The sequence below is a fragment of the Agelaius phoeniceus genome, chromosome 10, assembly GCF_051311805.1.
Source record: "Agelaius phoeniceus isolate bAgePho1 chromosome 10, bAgePho1.hap1, whole genome shotgun sequence".
In the NCBI taxonomy this organism is placed as follows: domain Eukaryota; kingdom Metazoa; phylum Chordata; class Aves; order Passeriformes; family Icteridae; genus Agelaius; species Agelaius phoeniceus.
The window spans coordinates 13,791,558-13,811,085 of NC_135274.1; the positions used below are offsets into that span (position 1 = coordinate 13,791,558).

Consider the following 19,528-nt stretch of genomic DNA (forward strand, 5'->3'; position numbering starts at 1 on the left):
ACCACTACCACATTAACTAATTCTTTTTTTTTTATTTTCCTATATTTTCCCTTTTTTTTTTTTTTAATGTTCTGCAACACATAGGTAAGTTCTTGTTCATTTCAATGGCTGGCTTTAATTCTTGGTGCAATCTAATATTAGCTTACCACCTCTAATAGCCCTTCCAAAGTTTGTTCAGTGGAAAGGACAGGGCACAGTGAGCCCTTGTCTGTGCTGAAAAACTTTGCTTGTGTTTCTTTTCTGTCCCAATCTGGCACCAAGCAGAATTCAGGCATAAACAGTGTCGGCAAGCTCAGCCTGTCTGCTGAAAGACCTATATTTTCCATGAGCCACAAATCCTGCTCTCAGAAAAACTAGACTATAAAACAGTGTGCTCAGTCCCTTCATGCAGTGGGATAAAAAAAAAAAAAAAGTTTTATACCAGTTAAAATGCAAAATTGGCTGCAGGAGCAAAGGAAGGCAGGATTTAGGTGTTGATGTGCAGGTCTTTGGCAGACCTACACACTCTTGCAGTATGAGGATTCATTTTGTTCACATTCCCCAGAGCAAGTGTTGCTCTGTGTGGTTATGTGTGGCTGGAGGGAGCCACAGTAAGAGCAGGAGGCTGAACTTGAGCTGAAATATTGCCTGAGCTTGGGAAAGATCATAAAGAAGCAAAGGAACAACTTGCAGCATGTACAGACTGCTGGAGGGAGCTCCTCAGCGATGAACATGACAGCTCAGTTGTACAGCAGGGTACAACTAAACAGAAAGCAGACAGCACAAAGAAATGCTTGTGCAAGGTCAGATACCCTGGGAGGTTGTGTTGTTCAAATTGTGCCAAAAACATCCCCACATTCAGGAGAAACTGTACACTTCCAAAAGAGCAGGATTACACTTCAGAGCAGGAACATGCAGCCAGGACTCCAATTAGAAAACACTTCTGTACTGATGAGCTGGTCATACACAATACCAGCAAAATGCTGCTGTAAGCCCCAAGGTCAAGGCAGCCCCAAAGTCTTGAGTGTCTTGAGGGCCAAAATATATGACTGGGTCATTTAAATTAGCAAGTTACCTTTTGTTTATACTTCTCTTTTTATGAATAGCTTTAATTACAGCCTTCAGCACAAGCCTCAGTTATCCTGGGAGTTTCCATGCAGCCTTTGCTGCCCACAGCTCTCTCCTGGGGCTCCTGGGAGCTCAGTGAAGCACCACAGTGCCAGCCCTGCCTCCCAGCCCCACAGGCAGTGCCATGCAGAGCTGCAGTGGCTGCACACTTCCCTTTGAACTGCACCTTTGTCCATGCAGGGATGTGCAGTTGCATGGGAATTCTCCTGAGGCTGAACATCTCCATGGCATTCCCTCTGCAGCACAGGAATCAAGGAACTGGAGGCTCCTGACCAGTGGTACCTGCACTGCACTAGCCCAGTGCACCTTTGTTTTCTGGCATGCATTTGCCCTTGGGACCAAGGGTGGTTGTGCACCAGGGGCACTGGGAGCTGTGAGGTCCTGGCACACACAGCTCTGTGCTTGTGCTCAGCCTCCCACCAGGGTCTGCCTGCTCCTTGGAAAAGGCAAGCAACAAAGGAGAAATATCACCTGCCTCAGATGCTACCACCTGCCCTGGTTCAATAACTAGGCCAGCTAAAGGTTAAACCAGCTGAGGCATAAGCAGCAAGTTTAAATTTAACAAAATAACAAAATAAAAAAAGAGAGAGATATAAAAACAAAACCAAAGCTGGGGGGGGCTGACAGCCCACACCACAGCCATTCCCACTGAGCCATCTCATGTCTAGGGGGCTAAATGCACCTTAAGACATAAATCAGTGACTTTAAACCAGCAATGAAATCAGCCTGTTTCCTTGATGCACCCTGCTGTGATATATTAATAGCTTTTTGCTTTCTATAGTAAATTCTGTCAGAAATCATAGTCCAATTCCAAATTATACCATTTACCAAGCCTAATGCAACTTTAAGGACATTACACAGTATTTTGTCTAAGTATTTTAAATCAATCATGATTTAACATGCACATTTTTTAATTTTCCTAGTGGTGTGTAATTGCATTTGAAGCTTAGGATTTTGCTGCTTTGGTGGGAAAGACACATCTAGGTTTCCACACTCATGTAGGGAATACATACTTTGGAGATAGTGTAATGTGAAATTCCTCCACTGAGAAAATCAGAATGACATCTAAGGAAACTGCCTGAAGATCTCAGAGCCAGGTTTAAGCAGTGGAAAGATAATTTCTGTGCTAACACTGCCACCCATCGAAAAATAAGAGGCACAGTCATTGTATGTCCCTGTTTTCCTCTCTTCTTCCTCTTTGGTATGCTGCAGTGTTTTCATGGATATTTTCTCCTCATTGCTGTCTTTAATAATGTTATCAGGTACAAATTGTATATAAACTAAACCTGTGGTAGGTCAAATATAGTTATAAACCAGAAGATAAATTCTCTCCAGAACAAAATCAGTAACATGTGGAAGTCTCCCTGTGAATGGTGACAGGGAGCTACTGATCCCCTGCACAAACACATGGCATGTATCACCATATACATCATGAAAGTACATGCAGAGCCCTGACCCAACAGCATTCCACCAGCTGGGCTCTTCCCTCCACCCTGGGAGAGCTGACCTTTTCCTTTGTTAGAGGAAGAATCTCCCTCTGACCTCTGGCTATTTTCTCTGCAGTTCTTATACCTTTTTTATCTCCTGCCTCATGAATGTTAAGATCAAACCACATGATTGTTTTTTGCTTAACATGGCTCTTTACCTTGTGGTGGAGTGGTGGTTTCCCCTTGATGCAGCCCATAGTTGTTTCCTTGCCCTGGCTGTGGGAGGTTTCCTCATCTTCAGGTGTCTCTGGTTTCACAGCTTCTTCCCTGAATCCTGCTTTCACCATTTCCTCTTGCAAATTATTAACATCCATCTCATACAACGGCCATTAGCAGTGAAACACTTGAACCATGCAATTTTACAGTAAATTCCCTTGCACAAAGATTTGATTTTCTTTATTATCTCCTGCATTTCCCAAGAGTTACCCCTGCACCTACAGCAGAGGGAGTTAATTTAGCTCAGGAAACCAGCTGCTCTCTCCTTCCCTAACTCATCTTTTGCTGTGCAGTCCTCAACCACTCTCAGCTTCTGGTCAAAGTTATTCTTGTTAGTAAAGCCAGCACGAGGTACATGAGAGATGTAAAGGCTGTCCTTGGGTCAACAAAAAGACCCAAGGAGACTCTTTTATGAACCTTGCAAATATGAAATAAAATGATTTTTAAAAGGCAAACTGTCATACTTTAATACTTTAAAACAATGGTCCTTCTCTTTTCCAATTAGCAAGGTTTATTAGCAAAAACCCAATCTTGCTTATGACTAAAGTAGTAAATCACTTTTTTTAAACAGTTATAACTTTGTTTTCTGGAAAGCAGAATTAATTATGTTTTTCTATTGAGCAACATCATATAAATTATGGTGTTCAATAATAATATTCAATAATATATGGTGTTCAATAATATTCAATAAGATATGAACCCCAGGGTTTTATTAAGTGACTGCATCTCTTCTGCAACTAGAGATAAAAAACTTACCAGGATGGCACAGATGGAAAGGTCATTAACAGAGGTAGAAAAATCCATCTGCAAATCTCACTCTGTAAAGGGTTTTACATAACAGCTCAATCTCACTGAGATGCTATTGAATAACAGGCAGCACGCTGGAAATCTTCTAATGCAGATCCACAGCCTGGATTTATGGACAGGGGGTTAAATCATTGTATTGCTTATTGTCTGAAGGATGGAGAGTGGAGAGTTCTGGACTGGTGATTTATTAAATATTGATGCTGTTATGATTCTTTCAAAATGAAAAAAAAGACAGCTCAAAGAATGATTTTTTTTCTTCATTTAACAGAGTTTCAGAAATGAGCAAGTCTCCAGAAGTTCTTGAATAAATTTAAGACTAACCATTCTTCAATTAAATAGCAACATTGAAAAATGAGATGCTAAAGGCAATAAGATACTGTTTGGGTAACTAGAGAGTTAGCCCTGGACAGCTTTAGTTAGGACTTCCCATGCAATATTTTTACCTTCATGGAAGAGTGTGAACTGTTTCACAAGACAGAAGTTTATGAGGTGTGTAACCAGAGTTATCCAGTTCCCCAGCTGATGGAAAGTCCCTCCAAGTCCAATGCTCTCTCTGTTGTTTTATGATCTGAGGTTGCAGAACTTCTTTCCAATTCTTACCACAATTCTGGCAAATCTAAGATGCTTAGCTGCCACTTCTTACTCCTTAGCTGGATTCACTTATTCTCTCAGGTTATCTAAATTTTCACCTGATTTGCTAAATACATGGTAAAGGAATAAACTGCAACAATCTGACCACTAAACTTGAGCAGCACAAAATCAAAAAAATCTAAATGGGCAACAGTAAAACTTACACAACTTCACTGTTGGGTTTCACTGTATTTGAGAAACCTGTGTGTAAGCACAGATATATTTGCTTTGAGTAGGCTTCACACAATTGTCACTGCTTGCAACTGAAATTCTCCTTAAGATACAAGAAGTATCTTGTATCTCCTTAAGATACAAGAAGTATCCAATCAAGAATCTTGATTGGAAGTTGATCTTTCTTAATCTTTCTTAATCTTTCTTGCATTCTCCCATTTTTTCCTTACTTCCTACAGAGATGTACATTAATTTTTCTACATTATTTTGTGTGCAAGATTATTGGAACAATGCTGCTTCCAGGACTTAGGGTGAATAACTAAGAAAAAAAATTGGAATGAAAAAATTTTAATTACTTGGAGGAATGAAAACAGTCTCCTGGTTATGTCCTATTAGGCCAACCTCCTAACACCTCACTTAAATTTGCATACCCCCCCAGTTTAATGTCAGCAGATGAATTTAGAATACAAGATCCTTTTCACCAAAGGCAAAGGTAACCCTGTTTTGTCTACTTGCAAAATATTATTCCATCCATCCCTCAAACAGCCATTGACCTCATTCTAATGCAAATTGTAAATTTAAATTCTATGCAGCACCTGCCATGGAAGTAAATAGGTACTTTCAAATACTCCCAAACAATGTTTATAAAAATATTTGAATAACTGCTGAAGTGCAGGGATCAAATATGCTTGAGCCTGGGACTTCAGAGCTACAGACAGAAATGAAGCTGTGTGTCACCCCTTGCAGGAAAAATAATAATGATGGACTGAGCCAAGTGAATCCCTAGAGGACAGCTCTGGTTTCTAATACATGTATCTTCTACTCCTAACTCAAGGAGCCAGAAAATTTCAGCAGATTTTAGCAAGATTGGATTTCCTCATTTCCTCATGGTCAATAAAGCACAAAATATTTTTTTTTTCATTTACAACAATTAAGTTATAATATTAAGTTAATTCCCTAAGAATAGTGCTGATGAATCAAAAATGCACCTCCAGCAACTTCATATACAAAGAAATTTAGCAGCAGAAGCTAATTTAACAAGGAGTAATATACAATTTAAAGACTTTCAGAACAGTCTGGACTGTTGTCCCAAATTTGCACAATTATTCCAACATCAAAGAGAATCCAGGTACCCAGCAGCAATGGCATTTCTCTTTTTTTTTGCTTTTTGACTGGCCAGAAGCAGCCAATAAATTGAAAATACTGAAGAGAAGGACTCTTCAGCAGGACCAGAATGCAACTGAAAATACTGGCAAGGACTTCTCCCCACAGCTGGATGCCCAGAACCATTCTGTGCATGTGCTTGTGTGCAGGGGTAAGAAATTGCAACTCATCCATTGCTTGGACATTTAAATAAAATATTTAAATAATTTAAATAAAGCTAAAAATGCTAAGAAGTTTACCTGCCATTCCATGTGTCTGCTTTTGAAGTGAAGCTGCCCTGTTTATGCAGAACACTTGTTCTGTTTACTCTGTGCCCTCAAAACAACAGACAGACTCACAATCTATGAAAACCATGGACTAAATGAGGAGCACAGAGGACTGGAGAAACTGAGAAGTAACTAACAGTTTTTCCTTGCCTCAGGCCACACTCCTGCACAAGGCAATTATTAAAGGATTATGAAACAGAAGCAGGCACAGACAGCTTTATTTCCTGTCACCTCTACACTTCTGTTGATGAACATGCAAGGCTTAAGTTTCAGAACAGCCCAAATAAGAAAACTAGGTCATGCTCAGGAGGAGTCATATTTGAGAATGTATCCATCACTAGAGGTGGTGGGTGGACCAGGTGCCCACCAGGCCACTCCATGCCTCCCCTTCTCAGAGGGACAGGGGAGATAAAATATGACGCAAAACAACTTGTAGGTTAAGATAAAGCAGTTTACTAGAAGAAAAGTTTGTGTGTGCATAAACAAAGTAAAAAAAAAAAAAAAAAAAAAAAAGAAATTTTATTCTGTTCTTCCCATTGGAATGCCCAGCCACTTCCTGGGAAGCAGGGCTTCAGCATGGAAGTGATTGTTTGGGAAGGCAAACACTGCAAAAACTGAATGCAACACCTTCCTCCTCCTTTTGTTATCTTTGATACCTGAGCTGATGTCATACATTGTGGAATGCCCCTGTGGCCAATTTGTGCCAGCTGGCCTGGCTGTGTCCCCTGCCAGGACCTTGCCCACTCCCAGCCTCCTCAAGGCAGGTGGTGACATATTTTATGAAAAATCCCTTTGCCAGGATCTTTTCTCCTGAGAAGCTGGGAAGCTTCAGCTTCTCCATGTTTTGCTACTTTGGAATGTGATCTGGAGAATTGTTTACCCAGCATGTGAATTGTTTTTACTTGATGACAAATCAAAGGTCCAGCTGTGCTGGGATTCTGGTCAGTCACAGGTTTTTATTATTCATTCCTTTCTAGCTTTCTGATGTCTCCTTTCTTCTCTTTCTTTAGTATAGTTTTAAGATATCATTTTCTTTTAATACAATATATATTGTAAAATAATACATCAGCCTTCTGAAACATGGAGTCAAGATTGTCATCTCTTCCCTCATCCTGGGACCCTCAAACACCACCATAAGGTGGAATGCTGGAGAGAAAGAGCTGGGTCAGCACTGCTCAGCTGCACCAAAACACTGCTGGGCTCTCAGCAGGGCAAAGCACAGCTCTGTGAGGGCTGCTGGGGAAATAAACTCCAGCTCACACACACCCAGGACACCAGAGTAACTATATTTTACACTCATTCCAGATAGCTCTGTTCAAGTGCATTCCTTTGCTCTGAATGTATATATTTGATAGATGGAAACAACAGAATGTGAACACCAAGGCAAAACTACCAAAGAAGAATACCCAGGAAAATATCAGTGTCTCCTTATTAGGCTTAGGTTATTATTAATATTGAATATAGAATTAGTCCTCTCTTTTAGGAATCAAAGTATTATTATAGTAGTTATAAATAACTACTATAATTAGTTACTTTAAAATTGTAGAGTTCTTGGGGGAAAAAAAGGTTGCTATACATTTCTCTAAATGATATTATTGATCTGTCCAGATAAAGAGCTCTTATTTGAATACTACAAATTATTTCACCATATTAAAAAAATAATAGATAAGACCATAAAGCTTTTAGCTTACAGAAATGTAACTATAACATGTACATTTCTCATATTCTTACTGGAGGTCAGCAATTCATTGGAAAGCTGGGAGATCCATGTTCTTCTTCCTTCCATAGAGAACATCTAGATTTCATTACCAAAACTCCTGCTTGCTGATGCTTAATTACCACTATGCTCAAAAAACATGAAGTCCTAAGGGGACAAAAAAAGGCAAACAAAACAAATAATTACAATTATTAAATGTGGTTCTTAGTTCCAAGATCCCCTGGCTGCATTGCACCTGATGTACACCTTCCTCTAAGAAACCTGAAAGGCTGAGAAGAAGGGGGAGGCACATTTGCCATGCCCTCACCACCTGGGTCTCTCAGAATGGGACATCACAGAGACAGAAAGATAGTGAAAGACCAACATGGGAACTTCTAATTTAAAATTAATTAATAGCCAAAGCTATGCTTCCTTTACTCTGGATTTCTGCTCTGACTTTGTTCAACCTGACTTATTCCCTCTCATTTTCCCTCAGACTGGAGTCCTTTACAATAATGGCTGTCTTTAGTTTACTGGTGGGGGCCCCATTTCTGTGCCTGGAAGTCCAGGTTGCTCCCACTCACTAATGCTGCACTTGATGCATTGGTAGCACAGGAACACACACAGTTAACAAAACCCTGCTCATGCTCAGGCTGTCACAGGCTGGAGAGACCTTTCCAAACTCAGGGCCCTTTCCTGCCCCTCTGCAGCCCAGCCAGCACAGAAGCAGTGCATGTTCTAGAAGGGTACCTTGATGCAGAATTGTACTGCACACTGGAGCATGTTCCACACTGCTTTCAAACAGGACACTGAGCTGCTCTGCACTATTGACTATTGCTGAGAAGTGCTCTGACGAGTTCCATGAGCTCAGCCTCCACAGTAGTCCCTCCATTTGGAAATTACTGCTCTGAGAGCATCAGTCCTGCTCAGTCCAGTGCTTCACATGCTTCCAAAGAGAGATGGGGGACAGTGGCTGCAGCATTCAGCTGCCCACCAGCCCAGTGGGCTGCCTGGGCTTTGGACAATGGGTCTCTTGGCTATTTCTAATCTGTATTTTTCTGCTTTCACCATCCAGAAATTTGCTTTCCTCTGCTAACGAGTCTGTAAGAAGTCTTCCCTTTTCATTTTTTCAGTCCCAACAAACATGAAACTCTTATTAAATACAATTAGCTCTGCATGTAGTCTAGAATAAGCTTATTGTCTAAAATAATTCTGTGCTGCCTTTTGTGGTCAGTTTTACACATAGAAGTTCACAGGCTGAAACCCACTTGAAGGAGTTCAAAATTAACTCCTTTACCATCACAATTAAAACATGGAGATGAAAAATTTAGTTTATGTTGATGTATTAGTGAACAACTTACAATCAGGAAGCAAGCACCAATCATGACAGCTTTCATTTTCACATCAAGGTCCATTGGGAATGAGATTCCAAAGTTATCTGTGTCTGTAAACATTTCCCTCACCATACCAGTCCACTGCTTAGAAATCCTCCCAACAGGACAAGTCTCATCCAGAGACATCACCTATAGTTTAATATAAAAGTTTTAAAAGCATCATCAAACCTGTCATTCATAACATTCCCAAATCCATTTTGGAATAGATCCATTTAAAAGCTTCAGACTGTTATTTTAATTAATACAGTAATTAGTGCAAGGGTTTGTACTAAAAGGCAATCAGACTATCAGAAAGTTGGTCTAAAGTATCAGAGGCATGAACTTGATTCTGAATCTGACTGGGAAGTTCAATTCCTTGATGGTGCTGGGATACACACTCTGCTGGAAGTGCTGTCTTTTAGCCAGGACAGTGAGTTAGTTTCTCTTGCCACTCATCAGGAACCGCTCCAGTGAAAATTAAACAAATTACATTCTTCTGCTCAAAAGCAGAGGTTAGCCCTCTGACAACATTACCTTTTCTAAAGTTAGAGCCACTCTTCTGGGTCATGTGAAAGCTTAGTTTCCAAACTAAAATTATATACATTTTCTGTAGTAACTATTTGCAACATTATTTTAAACATTAAATTGTAGCTTTGTATCTTTTACTTAATGTCCACAAAAACAATGTTGCATTCACCAATATTATTTTTAAAGGAAAATTGTAACTCTTCACTCATTCAACTCTGTATTTCAAGTCTAAATTATCTTAACTTAGTAGTTCATTGAATGATTATTAGATGATTAAATAAGGGGTTGAAGGAAGTCATTTTAATAAATACCTGATACAACTTATTATATTTTCTTTAGACCCTGACATAACAGATTCAAAAAGATTTTGCTGCTAAATATATCAATTATTTCTGTGCAGCCACAGAGAATTCTCAGTGATCACTGATGAGTGGCTTTAACACGTAATTTCTGGAAGTTTTTCTGGTTTATCTAGAGTAATTTAGGTATCTAGAGAAGTCATTTGATTATACCAGCATTAAAAGATGATGTAGAAATTACTTAATATATACAATTCAATTGATAGGTAGTAAGTTGAGCAACAAACTAATACCAAACTACTATCTCAAAACAGACACATGCAAACAATTTTTACATTGCATACCTCAAAATGAATGTCCTCACAACACCGGCACACAACACACGGGCCATTAATTTTCAGAATATCCTTTCTTTTCTCATCTTGAATGGTGAACTTTGGCAGGCAGACATGCCAGTTCTGGACAACATAACCAACTGTTGTTCCTGGAGGTGCCTGGACTTCCAGCTTCACAAGGAAGAGAAAACCTCCGAGTGAATGATCATGCTGTCACATGCTAGTGAGACAAAACCCACACCAGCACACAAATGAAAAACAACCTATTTTTCCACAACAACCTGGCCTTACAAAGCATTTTGCTGTGAGTGTTTTCAGAAGACCACTCAGATTGCAGACTTCTTATTCAGCTTTTGCCTTCAAGAAAAAAGTAAGAGACTCCTCAGGATCTGGAGGCACACAAGCTATGCATCCACAATATAAAGACCAAAGTCCAGTGAAAGAAAGGCAGTGAATATCCCAAAAGCATTCAGTGAAGGCATTGTAGGGTGCAGCTACTACAAATGCCTCAGCAGGAGCTCTGAGTAGGCTTAGATTTAGAATTTCAGAAGTTGTATCATTCCAGGATTATGTTAATATTTAAAAAACCTCATGATCTCCTATGTTGAGTGCCACTATAGCTTTCAGAGCTGTAAAATGAAAACTAGCTGTTAGTCTCTGAAAGCTGTTGCCTTCTTGTTCCATTCCAAATGCAGATTTCAGCACCAGCCACAAGTTCCCCAGCATGCTGCTCAGTCAGACTTTCCACTACCCCAATCAGAAGTGGCCAGCGAGCCCAAGTGCTGCAGCTCACTTCCCTCTGCCCAGACCAAGAGCCCCACAGATCTCTCTTCCCACCCCTTACTGGCAAAACCCTGACTCATTTCACCTCAAGGCCACCTTAGAGCTGCACAGGAGGTGCCTGTCTGAGGAGGAGGAAGGCAGAGAGAGGCAGATCTCACCTCCTGCAGGCAGCAGGGGCAGCAGCAGGCGCTGCAGCGCAGGGGCCTGTGCAGCCTTATCACCTCACGGCCCAGGTTATCAGTTATCCTCATGGTGAAGGGCCGGGAGGGCCCGCAGCAGTTCCTGGTCAGGCAATCAGTGTCCTCTGCTGCAAAGTACACCCTCTGCCCCAGGGAGTTCTTCAGCTCGTATTTGTTGTTTTCTTCAAAGCCAGTCACAACTGAAAAATGAGGAAAAACCAGCTAAATTCCTAGGAGGGTCTGGTCAGACAATTCCTGCTCTTGGGGAAGGCAAAGCCTCTCTCAAAGTCTGTCAGAGGCAGCTCCTGGCGAAGGGAAATGATGGAAAGGACCCTCAAGCAGTGAAGCCTGATGAAGAAGTTTAAGGGAAGAAGCCACCATGAGCAAGGACATGAGATTCCCATCTGTCCCCAGTGTCCCCCCTGTCCACAGGCACCTGAATAAGCACCACCATTACCAATAGCACAGCAGGGAAGGTTCTCAGGGGAGAATTGAATGGATAAGAGTTAAAGAGAGTTGTGAATTTGGGGGTGAAGCCAGAAAAGGGCACAAATAAGTTCAGAATAAGAAGCCACAAAAAACCCTCCCAGTCAAGAATTACAGCAGCACACATCAAAAGCAACAAGAGCCAGGACAGAAATTTTAATTAATTTCTATAACAAATGAGAGCACTCTTATAAGCTGTAGAAAGAACCAGAAAGAAAAATGCAGCAGCAATGTTAGAGGTTATCTGGGAAGTATGGTCTATTTTATTCCTTCTATTTGACAGGCATTGATAACACAACTTGGATCTTAAAGCACAGATAGAGGGGAGCAGAAGGAAAGCCATTCAGTTTGCTAAAATAGCAGAATTGCCTGTAAAAGGGATCAAAGCCACATGCTAGTCCATGGATTTAGGTGGGATATGACAAGACAGAAAATAAAATCTTTAAGTAAGGAAGAGAGTAGAAATCATTGTTAACAGTAACATTGGAAATGTGTGGCTTCATCTATATTTAGCTATATATCAACTACAGCATTTATAACCAAGATTATTCAGTTGCATTGCTGTGTATCTTTTGAGATATGGAACCTGCTGAAAATCTTCTTCCCTCCTATTTTTCCTTCCTCTCCTCCACTTCTTCAGGACTTCTGCAGGGATTGGGACAGGTAATACAAGACAAAGGTGGTAATCACCTTAAAAATAGTGTCAAAGAAAGCCTAAACTTCACTCTTCTTGGGATTATTAGATTTAAATACTTTGTACTTACTCTCAAGAACTTCAAGTTGCTGATGAATTAATATCTGGTCAATCTGGTCATGGTTGAAAAATTAAACAGAAGAAACAGTTAACAAGTTACAACTGAGAAAAACTGTCATTTCAAGAATCGCTGCTGTTTCATTTTAGAATTAAAATGCATGGATCAAGACCCTGTGCAGAGGCAGATTATCTCCCATTTGAGCTATGGAAGAGCTCACTCCCCTCCCTGGCCTGTCCCCTGCCAGGTTAGCACAGAGTGCTCCAGGGCACGGAGCTGATGGGGGAGCTGAACCCAAACTGCTCTGGGGACAAGCACACAGGGCTCACACACCTGTGCCCCTTTCAGGACTCAGAGCCCCAGAGAGCTCTCACATCATGTCCCAGAGACTCCACACAGGCAAAAGCAGGAAATGGGGGTATTTGGGAGTAGAAGCCCAGCTACTGCTCAGCTCTAAGGAAAATTCAGGGGAAAATCAGCCTCTCCTCACTAGGGTTTTTTTTTTTTGCCCCTTTTATTTTTTAGCACTTTGCAGAACTGGCAGCAATACATCAGTATTAATCTTTCCAGTGCTGAGATGAACTGTATTTTACACTACAAAGACATACTCAGTAATGTGGAAACAATCCTTATTTTGCTATTAGCATTCTCTATGCTGTGAAGTCTGACTGGCAGCTCTACTAACAATATTAAGAGGTGTGAAGAAAGCATCATATAGAAAATTAAGTGCTTCTAATGTGCTAGAGTTTCCCATATAATAGGCATTTATTCTATGCACCTTTTCAAAATACATTACATCTCCCAAAGAGTAACTTCAGAAATGGGAGGGATGTATGACAGACCTCTGTCTCTGATCCTTTAACACTCTACCTTCCAGAAAGATTCTCCATGACCAAGTGCTGCATCTCTAACAGGTATCTCTGCATTCAGACAACAGAAAAGGCTCCACTTGGCAGCAGGAGCCTATTCAGCTGCATCACAGCTAGATGCTTTATTTGGCTATTTCATGGGTGCAGGCTGCTTCCCAGAGCAGAATGCCTCATCTCTAGGGAAGGAGGAAGGGTGCAGGTACCTGTGTGAGGTACTCCAGTCCAGGAGGGCAGTTGGGAATAGAAGGAGGGATAGGCATCCAGATGGTCCCATCCATGGTGGGCTGGCTCTGGACAGGTGGAGGGACAAATCCACCTGGGAACCCCATGGGCTGTGCCTGGAATCCATAGTTCCCTGCACCTGTGACGTTTGGCATGGTAGGAGAGATGTGGTTATGAAGGTTAAATGTTGGAAAATAATTGCCCTGTCCATCTTCAGAAGAGTAACTTATTAACTCTTTGGAACTATGGAGATACTTATACCTTATTTATTTCAGTTATGAATACAATAACTCTCACAAAGGGAGTTACACTGTCGTGGGAGGTTCTGATGCCTCACACAAAACCAAACCAAATAGATAAAAAAAATTGCACCATTCTTAAATACAGAAGAAATTTCATTGACATAGAGACAGTCAATTCAAAAAACAGAAATAAATAAATGAAGGTTATTTCTAAGTAGAGAAGAAAGAATACTTTAAATTACATTAAAAGCATTGGCTTTTATGCACTGTCAGTTGAGCAAATGAGGAATTTCAATACAAAGTTTTCCTGGAACTATACCTTCTACTTTTGTGAAAGAAAATGTCCTTTTAGCAAAGTTCATCTATAGTTTTCAAACAGTTGACTGGTAGACTTTCAGGCCACACCAGTTTAGCACCAAATTTCACAATACATTACAACACATGAACCAGTGCACGTGAAAGTTCAGGCTGTGGCCAGGGTGCCTCAGGTGATGTAAGGTGGCCACATCACTGACCCCCGAGAAGAATCCTCCCTTGGGAATTCAAAATCACTTTTATGTCTGAGCACAGGCTTTGCAAACCAACTACCTCCTGCTATTGTGGGCAAGTGTGTGCACGTACAATTACTCAAAATAACAATGCCCCTGCAACTTCCACGGCACAAGCAGTGAGTGCTTGCTCCCTGCTACAGCCAGCTGTACTTACACACCTCAGAGCGCCTTGTCCCAGGATGCACAAGCTTTAATTTATGAACAGCACAGTAACTTTGGCCAAACATTTTGCTTTTTACCTCTGACTTATGCTCTGAGCCTGATTGTTAGATATTTATTGTGATTTGGTTCTTCAGAAAGAAATCATTGCCAGAATGAGAGAAGCTGTTCAGGAGGGCTGCATTTTTGAAGTGAAGCAGAAAACGAGACAGTAGAGGAGAGAGCAAGTGAGGGAAAGTGTAAGGTGTAACCACCTGCAAAGTACAGCAACAGAGTAAGAAACAGGAACTGAATACATGCAGAACTGCAAGAGAAAAACAAGTCTTTCTTCACTTCTGTACTTCTATAAGAAAATAAAGTGAAATACTGAAGTAACATGGCAATTAAAAAGTCTGATTACCAGTAAGAACCTGCTGCACATGAATTGCAATCAGTAACATCCAGCAAACCTGCCTAGCAAACTCCCCACAGTGACCACTGAGGAACACCTGACATTTTTAACTCCTACCCCTGCTTAGCACATACTAAAATGTAGAACCACAAAGGAAAGAAATGACCTTTCAGCAAATCAGAAGTTAAAAGAAACCCTATAGAATTAATAGCAGAAAGGTAAATTGGAGATGATCACCCTTTTCTGACCCCATATTCCCCATGCTTATTTCCCAATGGTCTCACAGATCTGTAACAAGCCACCCACCTTGGTAAGCCCCAGGGACCTGCTGAGGGGAGCCATAGGGCATTCCAGGTGCTGTGGCAGGTGGAGGTCCTGGAAGAATGAGAATACACTCTGAGTATGGATCATTTCCTCCTGCTCTGGGTGAAAGATCCCCAGCACTGACTTCTTTTCCAGAGTACACACAGAACAAAATCTAGGCAGCTGTGTTTTCTGTACAGCAAAAATACACATCAAGATCGTATTGATGAGCAATGTATGCATCAACAAAACTGACTGGAGTTCTGGTCCTTAAAGCACAGAAAAAAGACAGGTACTGCCCAGGATGTCATGAAGATGTCACAGAATCACAGAATTGTTCAGCTGGGAAGGGACCTCCTGAGATCATCCAGTCCAAGCAGGGTCAGTTCACTCTGCCTGGAGCAAAGATGCTTTTGTTCATTGATATTTAGAAAGAGGCTTGAATTCAAAGCATTGCCAGGAACTGACAGGCTGCCCTCCAGTACAGAACATGGCAGAGAGCCATTCCCCTCTGTGTAAAACCTTTTCTCCCAGCTTCTTCAAATTGAGATTACAGTAATGCCACACCAGAAGATGAGGAGTGTTACGGATTTAAAAACATTTACCATCTTCAGTTTTTAATAATAAGTAACTTGAATTTTAAGATTACTAAATTATTTATTATTTTTGCTTAACTTCAGAAATCAAGATCTGAAAATATAAGCTCTACATTTTGTAAAATCTTCCATTTTAAAATGTAAATAATTTCAGGTTAAAATGTTCATACATATTTCATATAATTAGAAGGTAAGCTAATAGCTAAGCTAATATTGCTTGAATGTGCTGTCTTTGATGTTAGCAAAAGTTGACATTTTGGTTATATTTTACTCACCTTGCATTGTTGAAGATCTGCTTGTAATTCTGCAAAAGAACATTTTTGTCTCATGATTTTTTACATACTTTCACATAAGAGCTATTCAGAGTTCTCTATTATTGATAAAATATATTTGTCTCTCTAAACCATATGGGAAAGTCAAATTACAAATACAAGCAAAAAACCCCTTAAATATCTCAGCTTCCTTCTAGGCTATGTCTCAACTACTACTTAAGTCTGAGTTTTCTATGCCTACAGTCATGCTTTGAGTATCCTGAAATCATCCTCAACTCAGAAGAGCATTGGGATGTGCAAGACTCCACTGTGCAGCCATTCAGAAACATCCTGTAATTCATATGAACAATTTACTGCAGTAATTTAAGGGCAGCTGGCTCAGTGTATTGATGTTGCCCACAAAACCTGCTCAGGTAAACCAGTTCTTCAAGCTATTCCATTTCTCTAGTGGTACTACTAAATAACACATATCCAATATTTGCCTTCACAGGATAACAAAGTGTGGTTACCAAGAGAAATAAAAAAAAAAAAACCAAACTAAAACCAACCAAACAACACAGCCCACAGCAAAAAAAAAAAAAAAAAAAAAAAAAAACCAAAAAACCACACAAAACAATCTAACCCAAACAAAAACTACACAAAAAACCCAAAAACCCCCACTTACTGATACCGCTTAAACCTTGAGAGTTATCTCTTTCTCTGGGGTAATGAGTGAAGCAAGACAACAGCAGCAACTGCTATTACAGACAGATCCAAAACAGCCAGGAGATCAAAACATGGAACTGTAAAAAAGAATGGTACAGGCACTCATTTTTAATAAGATTGAAAGCTTTAAAATAATAATAAAAAAAATCTAGTTGTTCTCTAGAAATAATCCAATTCAAGTTAAACCATGAGTATAATTTGTCTGTTATTATTCTTCTAACTACTTCATTTCGATGAGGATGGCTGGTCAAAGCTGGGAAGTGAAACTGAAAGCAATTCCTTCCTGTTTTTCATTCTCTGAGTAAAAGCAGCTCTCACGAGGCGATGCCTGATTGCTTCTGGAATGTCATGCAGATTCAGTTGCTCTTAAATTCTTTTTAATATACTTCTTCTTCTACTTTACCAACTCTTCTTTACTAACAAATTCACTGTCCTGTTACGCATACTTTAATTGGGTTCTGGTCATAGGGTAGATTGGATTGTAGTCACTGTAGGAATGTAGGAATATCACAAATTATAGAAGAATAAAACTAGCAAAAGATCAGTTTATGCAGTGAAATGTTCCAGCAACATGAACTTCAATGAAATACTGAGAATTATAACTAAACCCCTTGGTAAAGGGAGAGTAGAGAGAGAATCACATGATTTATTTAAAAGAAAGGCTTTGTAATCGTCCAGAATCTTTCATTGTCCCTATAATCACACACACCAGCCACTGTACAATCTAGGATTTAGAAAAGGTTGATGTGCTCTGTAGTAGGAAGCAATAAAGATTTTACAAAGCTCAGCCCTCATTTCATCCCTAGATCCTTTTTTATGAATGCCTATGTTTCTTTCTGGTCACTTTCTCATTTTCAGAACTACATAAACCAGCTGCATGTCCCTTAGCCTGATGCATGTCACTAGATATGCTGCAAGTAATTATGTCCTAATTATGTTAACTATAGGTCTTCTGCTTTTTATCAGAAAAATAGAATACTAGCATGACAAGTAGATTCATTTCTTCTCCAGCTCAGTAAAATGTTGCAAAGAGAACGTTAATGTAATGTAAGCTCCCAAGCATAAACGTGCTTAGTTACACAACAAGCCAGGCCCTTTCCAAGATTTCCAAGAAGTTGTAATCAAAAAGCAGGAAGCTGAATAACCAGGAGGCATGCAATAGTTTCAATAGTTTTCCTTTTGAGGCTTTTTTTTTTGTTGTTTGTTTTAACGTTGCATTCTCTTAGACTGTTCAGCCCCTGGATTTGAACCCTGACCGCTGGAGAAACAGTATGCTTAAAAAAACATCTCATTGATCTATTTAAATGAGCTGGTTAAGATGTTAATGTTAAGAAAATATTATTCAGAGAAGGAATTACTCTTTCTTTTGTTCTGACGGAGAAGGATACAGAAGGATACCCTGTCCCTTACAGTGGCTTTTCTCCCGGGAGCGCAGCCCCGGCAGCACAGCCCGGTCCCCGCTCGGGGCTCAGGCTCGGCGGGACATGGAGCGATGCGCCCATCCCCGGGCACGGGGCCGCGGCTGCCTCGCCCGAGGGGCTCTCCGGGACAGCCCGGGCAGCAGCAGCACCTCCCTTAACCAGTCCCTGCCAGCGAGTTCCTCCTCTGCAGGGAGCAGTTCCAAGCCAGCCGCGCTGCCCAGCCGGACACACGCGGGGCTCCCCGCCCCAGCCCCGCGGATCCCTGCCCATGCCGTGAGGAGAGCCCCGGGATACCTGGCGGGAGCGCCCGCAAGGAGCCCCGCTCGCTGAGGAGGCTCCGCTGTGCCCGTGTCCGTCCCGCGAGCTCCCAGCGCTGCGGGGCGGGAGCGAGGGCAGGGCAGGCAGCAGTTTCCTGCCCGGAGCCCAGCCCTGCCCAGAAACGCCGGTATTTCAACAGCTTCGCTATTCGTGACATTTTCTTTTTCCATGTCTCTCGGCAACAATGCTGATTCAGTCCTTTTACAATTAATTAATTAATTAATTAATTAGCTCAATTTCTGCCATTTAGTCAGCGGACATCAGGTTCCATACACGTGATAACGCCAAGTTCTATATCCACCCTGAAAAGAGAACAAATGTATCTGGAACAATTTTGCCTTGCTTATAAGGCAGGATCTCAGGAAGAAAAATATATTTATGTGGACTTCATAGTTACAGGAAGAAGAATGTACAACAATGAATTGCTTGGGAAACAAAGGACTTGGAGAAAGCTGGCTCACGCCCTGATTAACAGCTCTGACGAACAGATCTTCTGCATCCTCTTTTGTACATTCATGCACATCAGATTGGAGCTGCTGGTGTCCACATATCCCAAAGGAAAGTTTATTCAAAGAAAACTGTATTTCATGTAAACCACATCAATTAATCACAGTAATTGGTGCATGCATAAAACCCAAGACTGGGGATTCAATAAGTGCAGTTCACCTTGTACATACTCTGTAGTCTTTGTCTTCAAACTCCCAAAATAAGGTCTCCATTTCAATATTGAACTTTCCATAAACAATATTAAACCAAAAAAACCCCACCCCAAACTATTGTTCTAGCCCTGCACTGGATTTCACCTAAACACCAGATTTGACAGGGATTTGAGGATTTTATTTTGCTTGTTTCCTCAGGTACAGAAGAATCTAATCTAAAGCTGACTAGCATTTTCCCCACACATCTGCACTGAGTCCACTAAGAGGATTAATAGCAGACACCAAGAAATAGGTTTTAAACATCTCTTAAGAAATAGGTATAGAATTATTTTGACATGGTTGGAAAATTAGAAATACATGGAAGCTTTTGATACTACCCTTCTTTTTTACAGGAATATAGTATAGTTATATTTAACTTCAGATTTATACACTGAAATTGAAACTGTATTGCCAAGCAAACATGACTTTTTGACACAGAGTTGAACACTATTTCTTAGATGAGAATATCATTGTCCTACCAGAGAGCACAAAGATAGCAGCA

The 19,528-nt window shown here is 40.7% G+C and overlaps 1 protein-coding gene across 7 annotated transcripts; it reads right to left on the minus strand.

The window, feature by feature from the left end:
- Positions 1-6,278: 6,278 nt before the first annotated feature.
- PLSCR1 (phospholipid scramblase 1) lies at positions 6,279-18,534 on the minus strand. 7 transcript variants are annotated; one of them, XM_054639404.2, is made up of 10 exons: positions 18,305-18,529; positions 16,564-16,666; positions 15,888-15,916; positions 15,020-15,088; positions 13,352-13,509; positions 12,292-12,334; positions 11,021-11,241; positions 10,089-10,250; positions 8,906-9,067; positions 6,279-7,712 (listed from the first exon to the last, which is right to left on the minus strand). In XM_054639404.2, the coding sequence occupies exons 3-10, from the start codon at positions 15,892-15,894 to the stop codon at positions 7,680-7,682; spliced, it is 855 nt and encodes a 284-aa protein (XP_054495379.2). In that variant the 5' UTR covers positions 15,895-15,916; positions 16,564-16,666; positions 18,305-18,529; the 3' UTR covers positions 6,279-7,679. The 7 variants fall into 7 exon arrangements, with proteins under 7 accessions (XP_054495379.2, XP_054495378.2, XP_054495375.2 ...); XM_054639403.2 differs by having other exon boundaries at positions 16,555-16,666; XM_054639400.2 differs by having other exon boundaries at positions 16,549-16,666.
- Positions 18,535-19,528: the final 994 nt, after the last annotated feature.

What these genes read in the sequence shown, in the direction of transcription:
- PLSCR1 (XM_077183936.1), bottom strand. Translation starts at nt 15,930, where the DNA reads ATGTTCTTTTGCAGAATTACAAGCAGATCTTCAACAATGCAAG. An exon ending in CAGATCTTCAACAATGCAAG is followed by an intron (nt 15,089 to 15,887) that starts GTGAGTAAAATA and finishes TCATTCTTCCAG; the next exon opens with GACCTCCACCTGCCACAGCA. An exon ending in GCCCCTGCTGCCTGCAGGAG is followed by an intron (nt 10,251 to 11,020) that starts GTGAGATCTGCC and finishes TTCCTTGTGAAG; the next exon opens with CTGGAAGTCCAGGCACCTCC.